At 39.6% G+C, this 21,089-nt stretch overlaps 2 protein-coding genes across 6 annotated transcripts in view; one reads left to right on the forward strand and one right to left on the reverse strand.

The window, feature by feature from the left end:
* The window catches only part of tinc (transmembrane protein tincar), a 75,421-nt gene that overhangs the window by 42,121 nt on the left and 12,211 nt on the right, over positions 1 to 21,089 (forward strand). For all 4 annotated transcript variants that reach the window (XM_089265576.1, XM_089265577.1, XM_089265574.1 and 1 more), the window contains exons 4-6: positions 6,317 to 7,050; positions 7,469 to 7,584; positions 17,452 to 17,686. In XM_089265576.1, the coding sequence (XP_089121702.1) occupies positions 6,720 to 7,050; positions 7,469 to 7,584; positions 17,452 to 17,686 (682 nt within the window). In that variant the 5' untranslated portion in view covers positions 6,317 to 6,719. The remainder of the gene's footprint in view (positions 1 to 6,316; positions 7,051 to 7,468; positions 7,585 to 17,451; positions 17,687 to 21,089) is intronic.
* LOC115564256 (trypsin) lies at positions 12,760 to 14,051 on the reverse strand. 2 transcript variants are annotated; one of them, XM_089256248.1, is made up of 3 exons: positions 13,782 to 14,051; positions 13,538 to 13,736; positions 12,760 to 13,480 (listed from the first exon to the last, which is right to left on the reverse strand). In XM_089256248.1, exons 1-3 carry the CDS (start codon positions 13,867 to 13,869, stop codon positions 12,814 to 12,816), a joined length of 954 nt encoding a protein of 317 aa, XP_089112374.1. In that variant the 5' UTR covers positions 13,870 to 14,051; the 3' UTR covers positions 12,760 to 12,813. The 2 variants fall into 2 exon arrangements, with proteins under 2 accessions (XP_089112374.1, XP_030244227.1); XM_030388367.2 differs by having other exon boundaries at positions 13,538 to 13,727; positions 13,782 to 14,050.

The raw sequence follows: 21,089 nt of genomic DNA on the forward strand, positions 1-21,089 counted from the left end.
ACTTACTGGGGGTTGGCCTATCGACATGGGAGCCAAGGAGGCAAGGATTTTCATCGATTTTCCTTAAGCGGCAAAAGTTTGGCCTCAAACGCTTTCGATACACAGCTACATAGAGACTCGCTCATGCAACAACTACAACAACTGACGACAATTGCACAACAACAACAAAGTAGCAGCAACAAAAGCAACAACAATATCAACAACAACAATAACAACCCCCGGTGTTCTGTGTTCTACGTTCTCTACCCCAAAAATCTACTCCAAGGCGATAAATTCCCGGCGTTTTTACGAGTTTGGCCCGGAATGCAGGCGAAAAGGAAAAACAACATATACACTGGTCAAATGTCTGGGCAAATTTCCATCCACTTACAGAAGTGATCAAATTATCATAGTTATAATTATAAAAATTGAAAAAAAGAGATTTATTGAAATTAAAATACTCTGAAATATGAAAAGTGCCTAAGACATTCATAGATAAATAGAAGAGGATTAATTTTAAAATATCATTCAATAAAACAGTAGAAGTATTTGAAAATAATATCAATATAATTTGAGCCTTCATGTTGAATTGAATAATCAGAAATATAAAGAATATTTCAATATCGCAGGAGAGGCATTTATTGAAGTATATAAATTTATAAAGTTTGACTTTCATACATAAAAATGTATATCTAGAAAGTTCATCAAGCAATAGGCATCTGGTTGCCCGTTTGTTTATGTTTGCCGTGCCGATATTTCTCGCAGTGTATTGACACACACCCTCTCTAAATGCTAATATCGGGGTGGTTAGCTTTCGTCTCCGCCGTCCAATGTCTAACGCAATTTAAGCTCTACAAAATTGGTGGCATTTCGACGCATTTCAACGCATTACGATGCGTGCTGTCGAATGTTTTTTATACGGTGGTGGTATGCGGGGCTGTGACCACTCGCTGCCTGGTGGCTGGTTGTTAGTGTTGTTAAACGAGTGCAACGGCACTGATTCAGCCATTGCTTACTTGTTAATTTATGTACTCGCAATTTATGCGCTTTTATTTCGGAATAATCTTTTTTTTTTGGTACAATTTAATTGCGATAATAAATTTCGAGCTGCACTTCGCATGAAATTTATTTTGAATTTCATTGTTTAGTTTGGTGATATTAGGCTTGGCAATATAAGAAGTCATAGTTATTGTGTGATCCACTTAAATTGCGCGCCCCAAAAAGTAGGCAATGATTTTTGGCTGCATTGCTGTCCCACGTCCGCGGCTGCTGGAAATTGAAAAACGTCGCTGTGCAGGACACGTATTAGCTCGGCACATGTGTAAATCCAATTCAAAACATGCCACGTGTTCTTCTCCCTCCACTTCCTTCATCATTGTTGTTAAACTTTTGCTTCTGCAGCACTGCACAAAATTGTATTTTCCCCCATTTCTTTCTGTTTCTTTCTTCTCGCACGAGAGCTGCCAGACACCCTGGCGATGCAGCTTGGTGGTGCGACGAGGCAGTTGTCGCGCGCCCCAAAAACAAACTTGCCACAGCATCCCCAGCACTCCTTGAGGGGTTTGTTTTGTGTTTGATTTTGTGGGTCGCAGAATCAGAGGCAGCTGCATTCCGCAGTGCACAAAAATATTTGCTACAAAGTGCAGCCGCTCGTCGAACTATGCAAATGAAGCAAATGTTGCAAGAAATGCTCAAGTCATGAACTCATTTTGAATGGGGCACCGCCAACCAGCATCAGAGTCAATCGCTAAATTTATATAGAAATATGAATGAACAAAATGAAAATTGACAGCGTCTGGTGGTTTGCCAGGCTGGCCTGGCTGTGTGCCTGCCACTCAGCGTGGCATGCAACCGGACTGTGACAAAAAGACTCGCTCCAGCTGTGCTGCCCAACTCTTTGTGAAGCGAGCACGGGCCGACAATATTTTCTGTTTGTTTGCTTTGTTCTTCGCCCACTTCATTTAACTTCAAAAAGCCAAAGCTGCACGTGAGGGGAGCGCCCGAATCGAAGTGAAAGCCATGCGCAGACGGCAGGGCACTCCATTTAAATTAGCATGAGTGGACTTGAGTCTCTTGAAGGCAAACTGCCAAAAGTAATCGTGGGTGGTGCCTAGACATGGCCTCTTTACATGCAGAGCACCAGCAGAGTGTATCCGCGGGCTGGGCATGCTCTCGACTGCTGCTCAAGTGCCATTTAGCATATTTCGGTGGCATGTGAAGTGGCTGTGTGGCATGCACGGTAATGGCTGCTAATGCGGAGGTGTGCGGTGGGGCGCCACGCAGGCTTGGGGCAGATAAAGTCGAACGTCGTGGGACGCCATGGTCACAATGCAGCCAAGAACTATGCTCAACCCAGATAAATGCAGTTAAGTGAACTTTTTCATTTGCAGCAAGGTGCACATACAAAAAGATAATAGTAAAGAGTGAATAGTTTCTCTGATCGAAGGCTAAATACTCTAGTGGATACGGATTTATTATTTATTATTTATTATTTATTATTTATTATTTATTATTTATTATTTATTATTATTATTGTATTATATTTAGTTATAGTTATTATGTTATGAGATTATAGATTATTATTATTTATTATTGATAGGTGGATTATATATTATTTATTATTATATTGGTATTATTATTTATTATTTATTATTTTTATTTAGATTTTTATTTATTATTTAGTATTTATTATTTATATTATATTATTATTTTTTATTATTATTATTGATTATTTAGTATTTATTATTTATTATTTATTATTTATTATTTATTATATATTATATATTATATATTATTTTTTATTTAGAGGTTATTGACCCACTTAAATCCCTCCTACTTGACTGCATGTGAGCTTATATCATATATATTTCGAAAGACGCATATACTAAGAATATATGGGTGGCTTTTTTATAGGAGTTCCAAAGGTATTAATCTAATAGACATGACGATTTTTGAATATAGATTTCCCGACGCGCAGCAAGGAGTAGAGAGGTTAGCGTATCCACTCTGCTGTTTTGCTAAGGTATCAAGAGCTCACTTTTATTTCACGCCATGAGTCACAAAGGAGACAGTCACAGACGAAGAGATGCATACCAAAGACATTCAGAGTACCAACACACTCACACACACAAGCCATAAAGTGGCTGTTTCATTTTGCGTTAAGGTCGTGCGAACGCGACAAATTGCCAAGCGGGTGGGGTAAACGCTGCAAAACCAAGAGTGGGAGGGTTGACGAGTGGCTGAGATGGGACTTAAAAACAAAGCAAATGCCCCAAGGGGGACAAACGAAATGTCGGCATCTGCATTTATGACTTTTGCGACAGGCTAATCTGATGCTGAGCATATCAAGACACAAGGAAAACTCACGGGAGCAGCAGGATCCACCCCTTGGAGCGGCGAACCAAAACATGGAGCCAAGCACATGGCTTGTGTGTAGGACGCGAGCAAACATGTAAAGATTGTAATTAACATAAAATTAATATCAACATGTAAGAAGAAGTCCTTTGCCAGGCGCGACTAGCTCAGCCGGCAGCAAGTTGACTGTCAGCTGGACTGTTGACACAGCGCAAGACAGCGCAATTACGAGTATATGGAATACATATGTATGTGTCTTGAATGTGCTTATATGTGTGTGTATAAGGGGTTGGTGTAGCATGTGAAAAGGTAGGCTGCTGCTGTTCGTATGTGTATCCCGGCTTGATGCTCTGTCGAGCTGCTATTGGAGCACCAAATAATATGTTTATGCCACAGCTGAGCACTCACGCCCACCTGCATTTGTGGTTTAAGCTGCAAATGAAGCAAAAACAATACGCTGTTCTCCCTTTGTATCGAATTTACCAACCACATACATATATTCATTTTGTGTCATCTATTTAATCACTAAGCATACACAACCTATTCCATATAAGTATATTTTGGAAATAGAGCTTTATACACTAATAACTGCTTTTATAATTATATATAAATGTATAGTTGTATCACATTTATTTTTTAAATGTGATACAACTATAAATAAATTTACTATATATGCACACAGAAGTTCCCTGATGTCTGAGCCTAATGAAAAGTTGTAGATTTCACTTGCAAACAACCCTAGTAATTTACAATTACATAGGCAACACACTGGCCATAATAAGTGTTGCACTTTTTATCACGTGCAACAACAAACTATTTAATGTTTGCTTGACAAATTGAGCCTGAATATGTTTGCTGCTGGCTGGCTTGATGGTTTGTTAAACAAAACGCAACATTTTGTTGAAAATTAAAAAAAAAAACAAGAGAATTGCGACACCAACAAACAACTCGTAAACACTTTGCGGTTGTGTTCTTGCTGCTGTAGGCTTGCAGTAAATCCCGGCCGGAACACGCAATGCACGAGGCCTACCTGGTTGCCATTAGCGCCGGCTCGTGTGCCTATATGTTGCCTATAATTATGCATGTTGCGGCTCAAACGCGCGACGCATAAAACAAGCGCCAGACAAAGTCAGCTGAGACTCAACGTAACGGCACGGTGCGGCACATTCACGTGCATACCCCCGAAGTAGTGGCTCCCGCGGGTCTTCATTTGCTTTGTTGGCCGTCTGCCACGACGCCTTAATTATGCGCCATCTGCAGCAGCAGCAACTGCCACATGACAAACAATCGCTTGTTGCTGGCTGGCCCGTGGAAGGAAGGCGAATGTCTGAGGCAACGCCTTGGCCGATTGATTTACGGCTGCTTTAAGCCACTGTTCAGACAGAATTAAAATTTTATTTTCATAAATTTACAAATTACGCTTACGTGTTAGTATTCAGATCTGAAATAATGCTTTCAAATGTGTGGAAAAGTATGAAAATATCGTTTAGGCTCTTTTATTTCCTTGGGTCAGATATACATATGTAACCCAACTCGAGTTATGGACCCCGCTCTTATTAATATTTTTATTTTGTTAACGAACCGAAAATTGAGGCCCCACATAAATATTTTCAAAAATTAAATTTACATTTAATTATTCCATCATTAAGAAATAAGTAAATGTTTATATCCCAAAGACTAGATAAATAATAATAATAATAATAAATAAAGAAAAGCTCTCACATTGCAATGGAATGAAATTAATTTCAATATTCATATTGATGAAATAGAAGAAACATTATATTACAATAAATTCCAAGAACTCAGATTGCTTTAATTGCTATGAATGATTTATTTAATGATTCATTAGTCTAGTCATGTATTAATTTCATAAATTATAATACAATTTTAATAAATTTATACATATATTGTAAAATTTTCATAGACAATTTTCACATACTTATATGCAATGACAGCAATGTGTTCTGAGTTTGAGATAAAAATTGAGATAACAAGTAAGAAAGCTCTAGTCGAGACTGCTCCACTACGAGATCCCCTGAACCCTAAAAGCAACTGATATTTAAATAATAATTAGCACCCACACACGCACTCATGCAAACAAATACACGTACACACACACACACACTCACATATACAGGCGATTGCGCTTGGGTTGCGCTGCAGTGTTGGCAATATTAGGAGAACTTATTTGTTGAATAATTTAATTTCTAGACGTACGATCGTAATGAAACTTTCAGAACGTATTCATATTGTTTAAATGTACCGAAGCACAAGTCTGTAGTATTTGATATACGACTTTTACAAAGATTAGGGTGAGGGGGTGGATTTGGGGGTGGGGGGTAAATTTTAACAAAAACCGAAATTGTCTGACATGCGTCTTAATATACATTTTAAATTTGGAGACTCTAGCTTGAAAGATGTAGGAGATAAAATTTTTTTAGTGATCTTCGATAAGGTTTTTTATCGATAAAAAAGTATCGGAATGAGTTATCGTTTTTTAGTGATAAACTCGATATCCGCGTGATATATACGGACATTTTAAAAAAAAGTTGAGGTCTCTAGCTCTTATATCTTCTGAGATCGACGCGTTCATACATACGGACAGACGGACGGACGGACGGACGGACGGACGGACAGACAGACAGACAGACAGACGGACAGGGCTAAATCGACTCAGCTCGTCGCCCTGATCAAGAATATATATACTTTGTGGGGTCTGCCACGCCTCCTTCTGCCTGTTACATACATTTTAACAAAACCATTATACCCTGATTTCCCATTTTCAATGGGTTCAGGGTATACAAAATACGAATGGTAAATGCTGACGTAATATATTTTATACTTAATTTATATTCAACTATTTCTTAGTTAGTTTCTATAGAATATGATATGCCGCTACGTAAACGTACTCATGTTCTTAACACTTAAGTCATGCTCTATTCTAATTAATTCTTTTCTTTTCAAATACAACTTCTCGCTTCAGCTAACAATAGAACTAATCAATGCACGCATATAGAGCACCAATTTATATTCTGTGCTAAGTATGCGGCAGCAATCAACAAATGCTGGACGCACAAAATGAGGCATATCAGCGAGCAAATAATATCGCCAACAACAATGCCAGGGGCAACAATAACAAAGCACACAACAATGGGAACAACAATGAGCATCACTTAAGCAAATAGAAAATCAACACGAAATCAACACAAATAGCTGTGAAATTTACTGTCAACATTTGTTGCCATAGCACAGGCGCGGAGCCACATATAGAGAAAATAATAGGGCAGAGAGAGATATACATAGAGACAGAGACAGACAGAGGAGAGAGAAAACAAAAGCGTGAGAATCGACAAACAAAGGGACTAGACAAGTAAACTCCATTTCCAATGGGCGGCAAGCATGGAGCCAGCGGTAGTTCCGGAGGAGGCGGTGGAGGTGGAGCTCCCGGAGGCGGTGGCAGCCTCAACTCGAGCATCTGCAACTCGGTGCTAACAAATGCAACCGCAGCGAGCAACAGTCTGAGCCAGCAACAGCAGCAGCTTCAGGCTAAGTACATCAAGTCGAAGCGCCATCAGAGTCGATATACGAATCTGCAGAATTCTGGCCACGACTCCAGCAGCTATCTACATCTGAATTCGCTCTGGTCGATCTGGTATGGCGTACTGCTGACACTCTTTCAAGGATATTTGGCTATGCATGGCGCCTACAGGTTCCTCGGTAAGTGCCCAATATAGGATGATAGAAGAATGGGATTATGAAACAATGACATGTAATATTATTTAATTTTTTCTTAATGCTACCATACAATCATTGCATATTATAGTTTTCTATAAGTCGTGTCCGATTGTTGCTTTTCCATTCAAATAAATCACAGTAATATGCAACATCAATAGAAAGATTTGATTTTCTTATATCTTTTCTGGGGCGATTCGCTCGCTGAATACAAAGTCGCTTCTAATGCCAAATAACATTTCGGATTTGATTATCCACCTGAGTTTAACATTAACGCTTGCTGTTAAGCCACCATTTTGGATTCAAAGCTGTTAGCTCAGCAAGTTGAAAACTTAATAGAAGTTGCTGCTGTTATGGTCGTTTCGTTACCACAGCTTATTATTATCATTTGTATCACTTACAGGCTGTTCGTTAATACCCTGGAAAATCGAGCCCGTTGGAGAGCTTAATCTGCAAATTGTACTCTCCGGTGTAGTATTTATTCTGCTGCCCATATTTTTTACTTCGGCCGTATTTAAGGTAAGTTCTTCTTTTAAATAAAGGGGGGTTTAACTTAATTTGGGATCACGAAATTAACTGTGCGGCTGTCTGGGCAAACAACTGGCGCCCGATGAACGATAATGAAATTTTATTTTGCACTCTGTTGGCGTTGGTCCTCCGTACTGCCGTGCATCCTTTGCTGCTCTATAAACTATTTTAGTGGCATTATTTTCGTTATTAAATTCATTTGCAAACAAACAAGGCATATGCTCCTGCTCTTGGACAGTTATCCTGACCAGCTTCTGGCTCGTGCTGCGCCACAAAATGGCTGCCAATGTGGAGAATGCAGCAAACACACACACACACAAGCACGCGCATACATTGATACAATTGCGTTGGTTATCCTTTCTCAGCAAACACACACACACACAAGCACGCGCATACATTGATACAATTGCGTTGGTTATCCTTTCACACACACAAACTCAGAGAGAGAGAGAGAGAGAGAGAGGGAGCAAGAACCGCTCGCATATAGTGTAGGTATGTGTCGTTCATGTCTCTGCTTTTATCAGCATAATAAATGCAATTATGGCTTTTTCATTTGCCATCTCTCTGGTGTCGTCTCTGTCTAGCATATAGTGCTTTATTTATTGTCTATTTGAAGTGCATGGCAGACGATGGCGCTGGCAAAAGCTTGATAGAAAAATACAATAGCTTGCAAACGGCTCTATATACCCCGTGTATAGATGAGCTCGAGTTGGGCATAGGCGAGCTTTTTATATTCTATCTAGAATTATCTAGGATTAGCATCTCAGGTTATTGATAAAGTCACATTTTGAATTTGTTCTTTTATTAAAAAAACAGTAAATGTTGGAAAATATTGCTCTAGTTCGCCTGAAGGATATTAAAAAGGTTAAAAATTGCGTTCAGAATTTGGATGTCTTCATAAATAGATTAATTACAGGATAGAAAAATCGAGAAATTCTCGAGTGGATGAATCGGACATTTTTATACCCCAAGCCCACTGGAAAGAAAAATTAATTTTGATTTATGTTTTATTTTCTTATACAACCCATTACCCCTAGATTGTTGTGTATTTTAAATACTATATTCAATGCTACACTATACTACTTCGATAGAATATTATATTATTATCACGATTTGCGTGCGTATGCGTGTGTGCATGTGTGGTTTCTCGAGGAAGAAAAGAAGCGAAGAATCATTGGAATATCATGTTATTGTTGGGCTCAAGGGATCTTGTAGTCGAGCAGTCTAGAGCTTTCTTATTTTTTTCTATAGTATCCTTTGCGACATATAATATTAATTCCACTTAAAAACGCTGGCGGCAGAAAGAGTGTGAGGGAGAGAGAGTAGGTAAGAGAGAGAAACAGAGAGAGAAAGAGAGCGCAGCAAGAAGAACGGAAGCAATGGAAGAGCGGGTCCTCTATTACTTGTATTTGTTTGTATATAAACCAGGAGACATGCTGTCCACCCACGTCTCTCTCACAAATAATTGGCTTGTTTCTCGACAACCTAAGAGCTGAAAGAGCGGAATGAAAACGCAGCAGAAAGCACTATCGAGCGCAGCTATGCCGCACTCGATGCGTCATGAGTGTATCAAGAGTGTGGCTCACGATTTGGCTTAAAATTGTATGTAAATATGCGCGCAGACCACAGCGTCGTATACAGAACTCCAGCCGGGAGTCAACCAAAAGCTGGCTATCAGTCAGAGCACAGCTACGGCCACAGCATGGCAGTCAACGCAAATCAAACAGCAATGGGGCGGGATAATTGAGAGGAGTGAGAGGAGCTGATCACACGGCAGCCATTTAATAAAGCCAACAGCAAAGCCCAATTCACTGACTGGGCAAAAACCGAAGCCCAACATTGGTCATTGACGCGTGGCTATCAGAGTATTGGCAGAACACACAGGTAGAGGCACAGGAACGGCACTGGCGCAGTCATAGTCATTGGAAGCAGATTGCAGGCAGCTCCTACATGCCTCTTTTCTGCGGCCAATTATTTCGGATCCATAGTCTTTGTCCACTTTCAGGCACTCAATAGGGAGCCCTGTCTCATGATGAGTCAACAGCTGCTCTTAAAGGTAGAAGCAGGCCAAATTAAGCTAGAGAATATTTGCAATGAAAAATAGTTTATCAAAGACTCGAGAGCAGAGCTAAACTAGCACTCGTATATTTCAATAATTGATTATCAACAAGTAAGAAAGCTCTAGTCGAGACTGCTCGACTACGAGATCCCCTGAACCCTACAAGCAACTGATATTTCAATAATAATTAGCACACACACACACTCATGCAAACAAATACACGCACACACACACACTCACATATACAGGCGATTGCGCTTGGGTTGCGCTGCAGTGTTGGCAATATAATGAAAACTTATTTGTTGAATAATTTAATTTCTAGACGTACGATCGTAATGAAACTTTCAGAACGTATTCATATTGTTTAAATGTATGTGTATACCGAAGCACAAGTCTCTAGTATTTGATATACGACTTTTACAAAGATGAGGGTGAGGGGGTGGATTTAGGGGTGGGGGGTAAATTTTAACAAAAACCGAAATTGTACGACATGCGTCTTAATATACATTTTAAATTTGGAGACTGTAGCTTGAAAGATGTAGGAGATATAATTTTTAAACTGATCTTCGATAAGGTTTTTTTATCGATAAAAAAGTATCGGAATGAGTTATCGTTTTTTAGTGATAAACTCGATATCCGCGTGATATATACGGACATTTTAAAAAAAAAGTTGAAGTCTCTAGCTCTTGTATCTTCTGAAATCGACGCGTTCAAACATACGGACAGACGGACGGACGGACGGACGGACGGACGGACAGACAGACGGACAGGGCTAAATCGACTCAGCTCGTCGCCCTGATCAAGAATATATATACTTTGTGGGGTCTGCCACGCCTCCTTCTGCCTGTTACATACATTTTAACAAAACCATTATACCCTGATTTCCCATTTTCAATGGGTTCAGGGTATAAAAATGGTTGATTTCATGTTCTTGGCAGGGCCAGCATTCGTTTTATAATTTAACTTTAATAACAAATCTTACTCCATGCATGTAATATATTATTATATTAATAACCATAATATCATTATTAAATGTGTGTGCAGTTATTCATTCTTTTTTATTATACTCATTCACGAAGTGAATTAGTATATTGGTTTTGTGCAATGTCCGTCTTGCTGTCCGTCCGTCTGTCCGTCTGTCCGTCCGTCCGTCTGTCCGTCTGTCCGTATGAACGCAGTTCATTTCGCCGCTATTGAAGCTAGAGACTTGAAATTTGGAACACATACTCGTGTATAACTCCGATTTATAAAGTGTTAAAATTTTCCCGATCCGCCCACTAGGGGCGTGGCAAATCGGAAAATGCATTTTCCGATATACCAGAAATCATGTTAGTTGAAGAGCTAGAAAGTTGAAATTTGGTATGTAGATCCGCGTTGACCCCCCAAGTCCAAAAAGCTATGGTGGATATATCTACGCCCATTGGGGGCGTGGCAAATCAGATAAAACTGTATCTCATAAAGTTCTAAAGCTAGAGCGTTGAAATTTCGCACGTGAGCTAATGCTATAATTCTATAATGACTGATTAAAAAATTATATGTCTACGCCTACTGGGGGCGTGGCAAATCGGACCTGAAGATATAGTGATTTTTCAAATTTGGCTATATTTTAGGCACTATTGAAGCCAGAGACTTGAAATTTGGTATATACACGCGAGTTGACCTCCCAAGTCCAACAAGCTGTAGTGGATATATGTGCGCCCAAAGGGGGCGTGGCAAAACGCAAAACTTTATATCTCCTACAGTTTAAGAGCTAGAAGCTTCAAATTTGGATAGTTGAGTTACTGGTAACCTCCTCTATCGATGCCCCAAAAATAATTGTCACGCCTCTTTGGGGGCGTGGCATATCAAAAAATACCCTGTAATTTTCACATTTTTTGAGCGTAAGCATTCAAATTTTGCATTTACGTTACCGTTAGCTCTTTCTAAGAACTGGCCAAAAATGAGGTGTCTACGGCCACTAGGGGCGTGGCAATCGGCATTTGTAGTATCAAATTGCGACATTTATATGCTTGAGCTATCTATGTATGTACATGTATATACAAATAGGCTTAATAGGCATTGATAACACGGAAGGAAACATTTTTATAAGATTTAAAAATAAAATTTATATATTTAAAAAATTTAAAAGAAGCTAAAATAACAAAATTTGCAATTTACAAAAAAGAGTTTTCCGCGGGATTTGAACTCGCACCCAAGCCATGTTTGTCAAAATAACAAAAACAAATTTAGCCGGCACCTTTGCCGACAGCGCTACCGCCTACTGTGAACAAACATATTTAAAATGAAATCCAAAAATGAGATTCTTGTTATGACGCATTATAGAAAAGAAGAGCCAGAGTAGAGAATGATAAATTTGCATTACATACATACACACATACAAATGAGCGCGTGCATAAGAAAGGCTGGAATGCTTGATGCTACATATGCGTGCAGACTTATGTACATACATATACATGCATATATGCGTACATACATATATGAGGGCTTTTTAAGAAAAAACAAATTTAAACTTATAAAATTGTTCAATTAGAAAAAAGAATAAAATATCTATTTTATAAAAAACGAAATATGTATGAAAAAAATACACAACATTGAAGGGGCTTTGAACCTCCGCCGCTGTAACATAACTTGCGACGCCTTTAGCGCCCACGTTATCGCTTTGCTTTACAGACTGGTAGCTAAAATACAATAAGCTAATAACAGAGTGTCATCTGACAAAACTACAACAACAGCTAGAAAATCCAGAAATCATCGCAATTCTTAGAATGCTAAAAAGCGCGCTTTTGTAATGTAAGCAAACGCTAAAGAATCTGCAATAGGTGTGACCGAAAGCTATTAACGAAAATTACCATACATTTGTACTCAAAAAGTGCACGATCAATTTAATAATTATCGATTACTCGATAAAAATTACCAAAAGCTACAATATAATCAAAAAGCATAATTGTTTTGTACTAAATTTTTTAAAGCCAAATTAAATTTGAAATAAGAATAAATGCCCCTTTGTAAACATAGCATCATGTATACGGACTGTGAATGAGTATTCCGCAGTCGGTAGCGCCCGACTGCAACGTTCTTACTTGTTTTTAATTACAAATATAAATTATTTTTAAGTTTTTCATATTCTGTATTACAATTAATTTTTGTCATTCTTAACTCTTTCACGCAGCTAGTATAATTATTGCTAATAACAAAGCACTTCGAAGGAAGTAGAAATTTTGAAAAGAGCAACTGTTCCGTAGGGATCTTCTCATGAACTTGAATTCGTTGTAATTGAACGTAGCGTTAACCATTTCGATCCAGGGTATAAAGTAAGAGATGTTTGTGTAGACTCCCGGGAAGAATCTGCGGCCGCAGTCCACGCCCCAAGAAATAATGCCTGTGAGGGAGTTCATGCACACGAGGGGACCGCCCGAGTCGCCTCTGCAGGCATCGATGCCGCCGCTCAACCAGCCGGCGCACATCTGAGACTTGGGGAGAAACATGTAGATGAAGGAGCAAAGACCTTGGGGCACAGTCGGGATGATGGCCTGCATCAGCTGCTTGTTCTGGTTGCCCCAGCCGCTGATTACGCAGAAGGTGCCAGGGCTAAAGGGCTGCTTGACGAGCGAGACGGGGCGGATGTACAGCGAGTCATCTGGTATGATGTCATTGAGGAACAGCAGCGCAATATCGTTTTCAAGCGTGGATCGGATATAGTTATGGTGCCCAATGATCTGTTCTACCAAATACTCGACGGTAAACTCGGTTTTTACATTAAGAGAGGTCACGCCGGCTACGACAACAAAGTTTTCAGAGTCTCTGTATTGCACCGGCATCGTGTCATTTCTATGTGGGGGGCAGTGAGTACGGGCTATTTAAGGGACCATGAGAAACTTTACCTACATTTCAAAACAATGGGCAGCCGAGCAGACCACCCGCTGGGATATCACAGAGCCACCACACATGTGGCCTTCGCCAAAGTTTTCCTCGTGGTAGTACCGTGCTCTGATCGAGACCATGTATGGAGCGTTGGCGATGGTTATTGGATAGCCACCCACTATCTTGGCGTGCGTCTCCACTGTCGTGCCGCGCTCTTCAATGACTACAACACATAGTTATCGAAATCGCTTACGTTCACATTACTCACGCTGATCAGGCTGATCCTCTGCAGCAGCTGCTGCTACTCCTGCTGCGAGAAGCAGCATGCCAATTGGCAGCGCTTGGCTAACATACATGTCCCGGAACCCGTCGAATGCTGCTTACACTTAACTCAATTTGGCGATACATCGAAACGGAATATATAAATGGTTTCCAAAAGTAGCATGAAATCAATTATTTTTTATAATTTGTACTTAAAAGTTATTTATTTTTGATTTTTTTTCTAATGTTTTTAATGTTTTTACTTTCGAGTATTTTCTGTTAATTAATAGGTATTTTATAAGATTTTTTGAGTTAAAAATCATCTAAGATACTTTTCAATGAATGAGAATGAATTGCTTTAGCAATGCAATGCTGATAAGGAGAGTGGCAGCCGGCTTGCGAGAGTTCTTCAGTTCAAATGAGCAATGGTTCATTTAGTTTTCTTGTGGAAAATAAAACTGAAAGTCAAATGTAGACAGCGCCCATTTGCACAGTTTCCAAGTAGATTGCTGATTTTGGCTGACATAAATGACGTATAGCCATTTGTATGTTGATGTGACTGGTTCAGGACTGACTGCGGTTACCTTCGCCACCCCGACACTCTCTGCTGCATATATACATATACATACATATAGTACAGTAAAGAACAGTGAAGTAAATAAAAAGCGATGCTGGCGATTGTGCCGATTTTTGTGGCAGGGCGCAGAGAGGTTTTTAACCACGATATGTCGGTGCGCTTAAATTATTATCTCGTTGGCTGAATGGGTGTCCATCTTCCATCACGCTCTCACACGTGCAACTGCAGCAGCAGCTGCAGATCCTCCCTCCTACTTCTTGTGTACCTGTGCACTTCAAATGCGTTTCGCTTTTTGCGAAGTGCAATCATTGTTGCAGCTTCACGGCGAAACGTAACGAAACGAAATAAAACGAATCCAAGGCAAACAAACTAAAAGCACGTAAGAGCATCGGAAGTACCCAACTACGACATATGCGACAGCTTACCTTAGCAAATTTATTGAAACAAATAAGGGAACGGATGCAATGAGTGCTTCCACTAGCTCTTTTTGAATCATAGATATACCAATAAAAATCTCGGTTGAAAATATAAAATAAATTAAATATATAAATAACTAAATAAAAAATTAATTATAATTTTGCCAAAATATAGTATTGTAAAATGAATTGATTCTTATTCGACTCAAAAAAGTATTTTTACCCTTTCAAGATCAACTTAATCAGGATCATAGATATTGTTGCTTCGATGCATTCGTGTAGGGAGTATTTTTATTTATTACTATTACATACTTTCATCGTCATCCACAAAACTAATATGCTCGTCTCCTCCAGTTAGCTCGCAGTTAAACCAAAAGCAATAACAAAGAGCTAAGCTAGCTAAAGCGCAGCGAGTTCCATTTTCCATGGTTGTCTTCTCGCTTCTCACTGTGATTCTATGAAGTCTGCTTGTTTTTAATTTAAAAGCCCAACAGCGCACATTTATTTATATGCTGCACGTGATTTTCACACACACACACACATGTTCTCTATCTCTCTCTGTCACACACACACACACGCTGTTATATAAATATTTCATTTTACCATTTGTCACGTGCATTTTTTATGCGCCAACGCGTCGTATACGCGATATTTCGCGCATAAAAATGCAAACGCAAAACACCCACAATATCTTTTGCTTTGCTGTAAACGCGGCAGTTTATTTAATATTTTTGTACTCTCATTGTTTTGCATAGTTTTATGTACGTATTTTATTTTTTATTAATTGCTCGTCACGCCGCGAGTTCAGATTCAGATTCCGCTCCAGTTTTAGATACAGCAGCAAATATGGCTCCCTGGAGGCGTTGTGTGTGGTTCTGAGTGCATCCGCCTCGCCAGGGATTTCAATTCGGTAGAATATTTTCGGTTGGCTTTGCTGTGAAAAGCTTTTATTTGATTTACGGCTTGTTTTACAGATACGAGCAAATTAAAGCAATTGTGATTGTGAAAAATACAATTTTTTAAATGTGGAGAGACTCACAAAGGCTGTATCAGCAAAAAGTTTGCCACAGCACAACATTTTTAAATGATTCAATTTTCGATTGTATTCGTTTCTATATATGTTTCTTTGAATATCTACTGCATTTAAGTATCTCATTCATATTCTATATAAATACATATAAATTAAGGAATCCATATTTTAGATATAAGGAATCTAATCAGATGCCCGTAAATAAAGCCAATGCTTGCACAGTATTCATATCAGAACTACTTTCAATATTGTAATCCTTCTGTTTTCTCTATATTGCTTTTCTAAACAGGCATTAGTACTTTTCCTCATAAGATTATGAACTATCGTTTGAGCCCTGGAGTTGTCCATACATCGACAGCTCTGACATATTTGGAATAGATTCAACTTCAAATATTTCAAATAGCGAACAGCAAGAGACTCAAAGCGGCTTGTGAAAACTCAATAATGTTTGAATTTATGTAAAGTAGTGAATAAATCTCTATAGTTTAACCCATCTCTTAATCAACGATCACATTCGTTTTTCCCTACACACCATTCTCCTCACCGTTGAATCCACACAATTCAGTTGTGGTGCACGCCCTAGCAAAACAAAAGTAGGTAAAACCAACTCTAACTAAACAATAAAACAAAACCAAAGGCTTATATATATTTGCAGTTAATAATAATTCATCGATGAGTTTGAAATGTTTGATATGAATGTTGACAAAACTTGTTTTTTGTATTTATAAACACAAATGTGGGCCCATATAGTATTACATTGCTATATGGTATCTCCAGCAGTTGCAATCTATTTTGGGCTACCTATTCACAGCTGGGATGTTTATTTAGGATAGCCGGGGTCTGCTCTTCTGGGCCAAACTGTTTCTCATTTAGGGACTGTTTATCGTATCTTATGATACATTGTTGTGATGATGTCGTTTCACATAAATCATATACTAACAAGTAAGAAGGCTCTAGTCGAGACTGCTCAACTAGAAGATACCCTGAACCTTCCAATCTGATATCCAAATCAATCTGTACTTATTTCATGCGCATATACATACATACACATGCATCCGCACGCACGTATAAAAAAGCGAAATTTTGAGAATTTATTTGTTGAATTACTTAATTTCTAGACTTACAATCTTAATGAAACTTTGTTTGTACATTCCAAAGAACAAGTCTCTAGTATTTGAAATGCGTTTTTTACAAATTTTGGGCGAATGGGGCGTGATATCACAAATCTGTAAGTTACACAATGTTTGTTTTCATCATATGTACATATATACACGGTAAATCTAAATCTTCCCGGTCTAATAATGTTCAAATGAGGCTCAAAAAACAAAATCAATTTTTCGATTATTCTCGATAAAAAAGTTATCGGATGAGTTATCGAACAAATAAAGCAAACTCGTTTTGGTATACACGAGTATGCACACAAAATTTCAGCTTTTGTATCTTCTGAGATCGACGCACTTATACAGACGGACGGACGGACAGACGGCTTGACTATTTTATAGCTGCTTTTCAAATAGGGTCAATTGCTTAACCAAATTTCCTCACTGCAGTGAGTGTCAGCCAGGACTCGAAGAGTTGATGGCCATTTTGAAGGTCTTCCTATTCTCGCGTGTGTGAACAACGATTGTAATGTTGTCTTTGCTTTGCTTCGCAGGTGGGCAACTTGGCTAACGATGGCATCAAATTGGCAACTGGCGCCAAGGAGCGTCGCTGCACGTTGGCGCCGCATGACGGCCTCGAGGAGGAGGCGCGCGGCGGTACCTTGCGCGCCCTTTGGACCCACGGCGGACCCACGGCAGCCTTTGTGCATATCCTCATTGCGCTGTGCCTGCTGCTGCCCCGACTTCTGCTCGAGGCGCGCATCATCGAGAATGGACTGTTGCCGAAGGGTAAGTGTAATTAAGTGAAGTGCGCCGCGATAGGGCTGACAATATAAGCTTGGCGACTGTCAACAGGCTGAGCAAACGCCACTTGCAACTCGAAAGTGTGCAATGGTAACCGAAGAATGTCGACATCAGAATACCCTGCCCTTGGTGGAAAGTTGTAATTTCTTTTATGTTGGCTGAATTTGAGCTCGAAGTCTAAATTAATTGAGTGTCATTAAACTGAGAAATGAGTACAACTTTAATAGTATAAGAATTTAGAGTTTGATACGTGTGTGAAAATATGTCACTTATTACTATTGTTCGATTTATTTTGTATTATTAAAATTATTTCTTCTGCTAGTAAGCATACCTGAATAACCAATATACCTTTAAGCTACGTTTTCCTTTGCAATTTACGTCAACAGGAAGCATTTTTTTTATTTGATAGCATCCTGACATTTTTGGCTGCATTTTATTGTGCTTTTATTGGGCACTTGCATTCAGTATTGCACTTCCGCCACGGACGGCGGCGCTGCATTCGCAGCGTCGTACATTGTCAGTTGATAAATGCAACTATATGGAGCCGCATGGATGGGATCGTTCGTAATTTCGTTTGTTGCTGCAATCAAATAACCATTTGTGTTCATTGTGAACTTTAATGAAATTATTGAAGCAACGAGCTGGGGCAGCCGTCATAATTGGCCGTCAGACAATTTCCGAGTGTTTGGCTGCAATGCGATTTGAGCATTCGGCAAAACGCTAGCACATTAATCTGTTTGGCCATGAAGCTAGAGCACTAACATGGGCAGGCTTAACAAAGTGAGCTTAAGGGAATATCACAGAGAGCAGGATATGGGCATTGTAGTTTGGAGAGAAGAGAATGTGCATGAGAGCGCAACGGCTCAAGTTACTTCAAAGCAACGGCAATCTCGGGGGAAATCTGCTCGAAAAACATATGCATGAGCCGTTGCTACCACAGGCAAACAAAAACAAGTCCAAACATGCCCAATATGGCCGCACACAGGCTAACAACCGCAGGAGTAAACACACATGACACATACACAGAGAGACAGAGAGAGAGGGAGACAGAGAGAGCGAGAGAGAGAGAGAGAGAGAGAGAGAGAGAAATGTGGAAACACATTCAAATAGGTTGACAGGCGGCCGGGCAACACGCCCATTATGGGCAGCAATAAGCCATGTTATTAACAGCGCGCAGGCGGGCAGCCAGGCAACCAGCGAAGCGAGCCAAAACTGTGCAAATGTTGGCTCAATGAGCAGCAGCAGCAGCAGAATGTTCAGGGCTCTGGCAGGCCTCTGTTTGTACTTCTCCATGCGTTCGAGTGAGAGAGTGTCGCAATGTACCTTGTACACACAAGTGTGTGTGATGCCACTCTTAGCACAGTAAACTAATGTCACGATTAGTGATAAAAAACAAAAGAGAAATGCACAAATATGAAAAAGGGAAAAACGTAGTTGGCACATACATATGTAGTTTGTTAATGCTTTGGCAGACTTAATTGCCAAGGGGAAGTCGGCTTTGAAAATATTTAGATGTAAGTCCTTTAAAGTTTCATTTCTAATATGTACGCAATGGAAAAGAGGCACTGTGATTGAGCTGGGCTTAATATGTAAATGTGCTATTTATGGGCAGAAAAAATCAGAATCAGAGTTTAAATATTTAGTCATCACACATATATATCAAATCAGAATTGTCGGGTATTGTTGAATCTTGTATTGTGATACTACCATCATAGTTCGATATCTGATATGGATCATATTTTAAATAAATACTCGTGAGAATTTACAGCGCTATCAGCATATTCCATATGGTCACTTTTGCTAGAATAATAAATTCCAGGGAGTAATCATATACATATGTAGAAGTTTTGTCCGATGGTGATACACCTTGTAGAATAACGTACACATACTGTTACTTCATTTGATGTATGATATATAGTATATAGTAATTAGCACGACGTACTCGAGTGTCTGTCTCTCTTAAAAATATATATATATTGGAGAGTCATTAAAATCCTCAGTTAAAGTAGATTCATCTTGTATTTTGTTCTCCATTACGCCACTAAAATTGTGCAGCGAGTCTCAGCGTGCTATCGGGTTCTCTACTCAAATCAAAAGGTGAGGCGCTCTAGCACAGCCATCGTCTACTAGAGATCATATTCTTCCCTTACTCAGTATCGATAACAATCATCGTCACACTTACCCAACACAACCCTGAGCCATACTCGATATCAGCATTTACTGACGTCACACCTTTTTAGTGTTGCATTATCCCAATCTGATCACGCATAGAACAACACTGATCACACAACAGAACCTTATGAGTATTGGCGCGTAATCTCAAAATACTGTACGCTATCAATTTACCTCCGACATATACATTTAACTCAAAATATAGGTTTATTTATTTGTTTATTTAAATTTTTATTTATTATTTATTTACAATGTAATATTGTTAATGCTTTTGAAAGTATTATAAAATCCGAAAAAGTATCTGATTTACCACTATCAAACATTTCCTTTTTATAGAGTTATTTAACTAGCATTCAGACTAATACTGAAAGTACATATACATACATAGTTTTACTTACTGTCAGCCAGGTGCTGGCAAATAGTTCACATCTCTTCGAAAATCGAGCTGCATGGCGGTGAAATTGATTGCAAAGCGAGTAAAAGGTGATTGCATTGTGGGCTATGGACAAGCAAATCAGAATTAACTACATTTAAAGCGAGTCCTCGTGCGAATCCGGGAATCAACGTCGGCTCCACTTTGCCGCGGCCGCGGCCATCGCAATTGTAATCCCTGTGCTACTCCTCCTGCTGCTGCTGCATGTGCAATGCTGAGTGACCGTATGGCAGGTTTATTGAACCGGCCAGCGAGCAACCGAAGGAGCATTGGGAGGAGGGAAAATAAATGGAAACAAAGCCACCAGTGAAGCGGCACTGGCAATGGCACTGGTAACGGCAAGGGCAATGGTAGCGAGTTGCGCGAGTAAATTAAAAATGTGGCAGGCGGTCGCAGCGGCCTCATAAAGGCGTTGACGAGTTGAGGCGAGTTTAAGTCTGGGCTCCGGAGTGACCCATGATGAAAGCCGCAGCAGCAGCGGCAGAACTCAGCTCACTTCATGTGATATTTCAATTAATTTCGATTTCTTTTGTTTCTTCCATTCGCTGTCCTTGCTCCTGGCAGATATGGCGCTGGTCCTTGTTCCTCCAATTCATGGGGGGATTTCCGCGCAACTTGTTGTCGCCCCTCGGCCTCCTCCTCATTCTCCGCTGTTGCACTGAAAATTAGAAAATCATTGGCACAAATGAAATGTGCAACGTTCGAAAGCCAATGTCTTGGTCCAGCACTCGCGTCTGGCCATGACATCAACCAGTCTCTGTGGGGGCTTTGGGGCTGCAGCTG

This window comes from Drosophila navojoa, chromosome 2 (genome assembly GCF_054131105.1).
Source record: "Drosophila navojoa isolate 15081-1374.11 chromosome 2, UAZ_NAV_1.0, whole genome shotgun sequence".
Classification (NCBI taxonomy): Eukaryota; Metazoa; Arthropoda; class Insecta; order Diptera; family Drosophilidae; genus Drosophila; species Drosophila navojoa.

Coding starts and splice junctions, on each gene's coding strand:
- LOC115564256 (XM_089256248.1), bottom strand. CDS start 13,869: ATGTATGTTAGCCAAGCGCTGCCAATTGGCATGCTGCTTCTCGCAGCA. Junction 13,737..13,781: donor AGAGGATCAGCCTGATCAGC/GTGAGTAATGTG, acceptor TATGTGTTGTAG/TCATTGAAGAGCGCGGCACG. Junction 13,481..13,537: donor GCTGCCCATTGTTTTGAAAT/GTAGGTAAAGTT, acceptor CCCCCCACATAG/AAATGACACGATGCCGGTGC.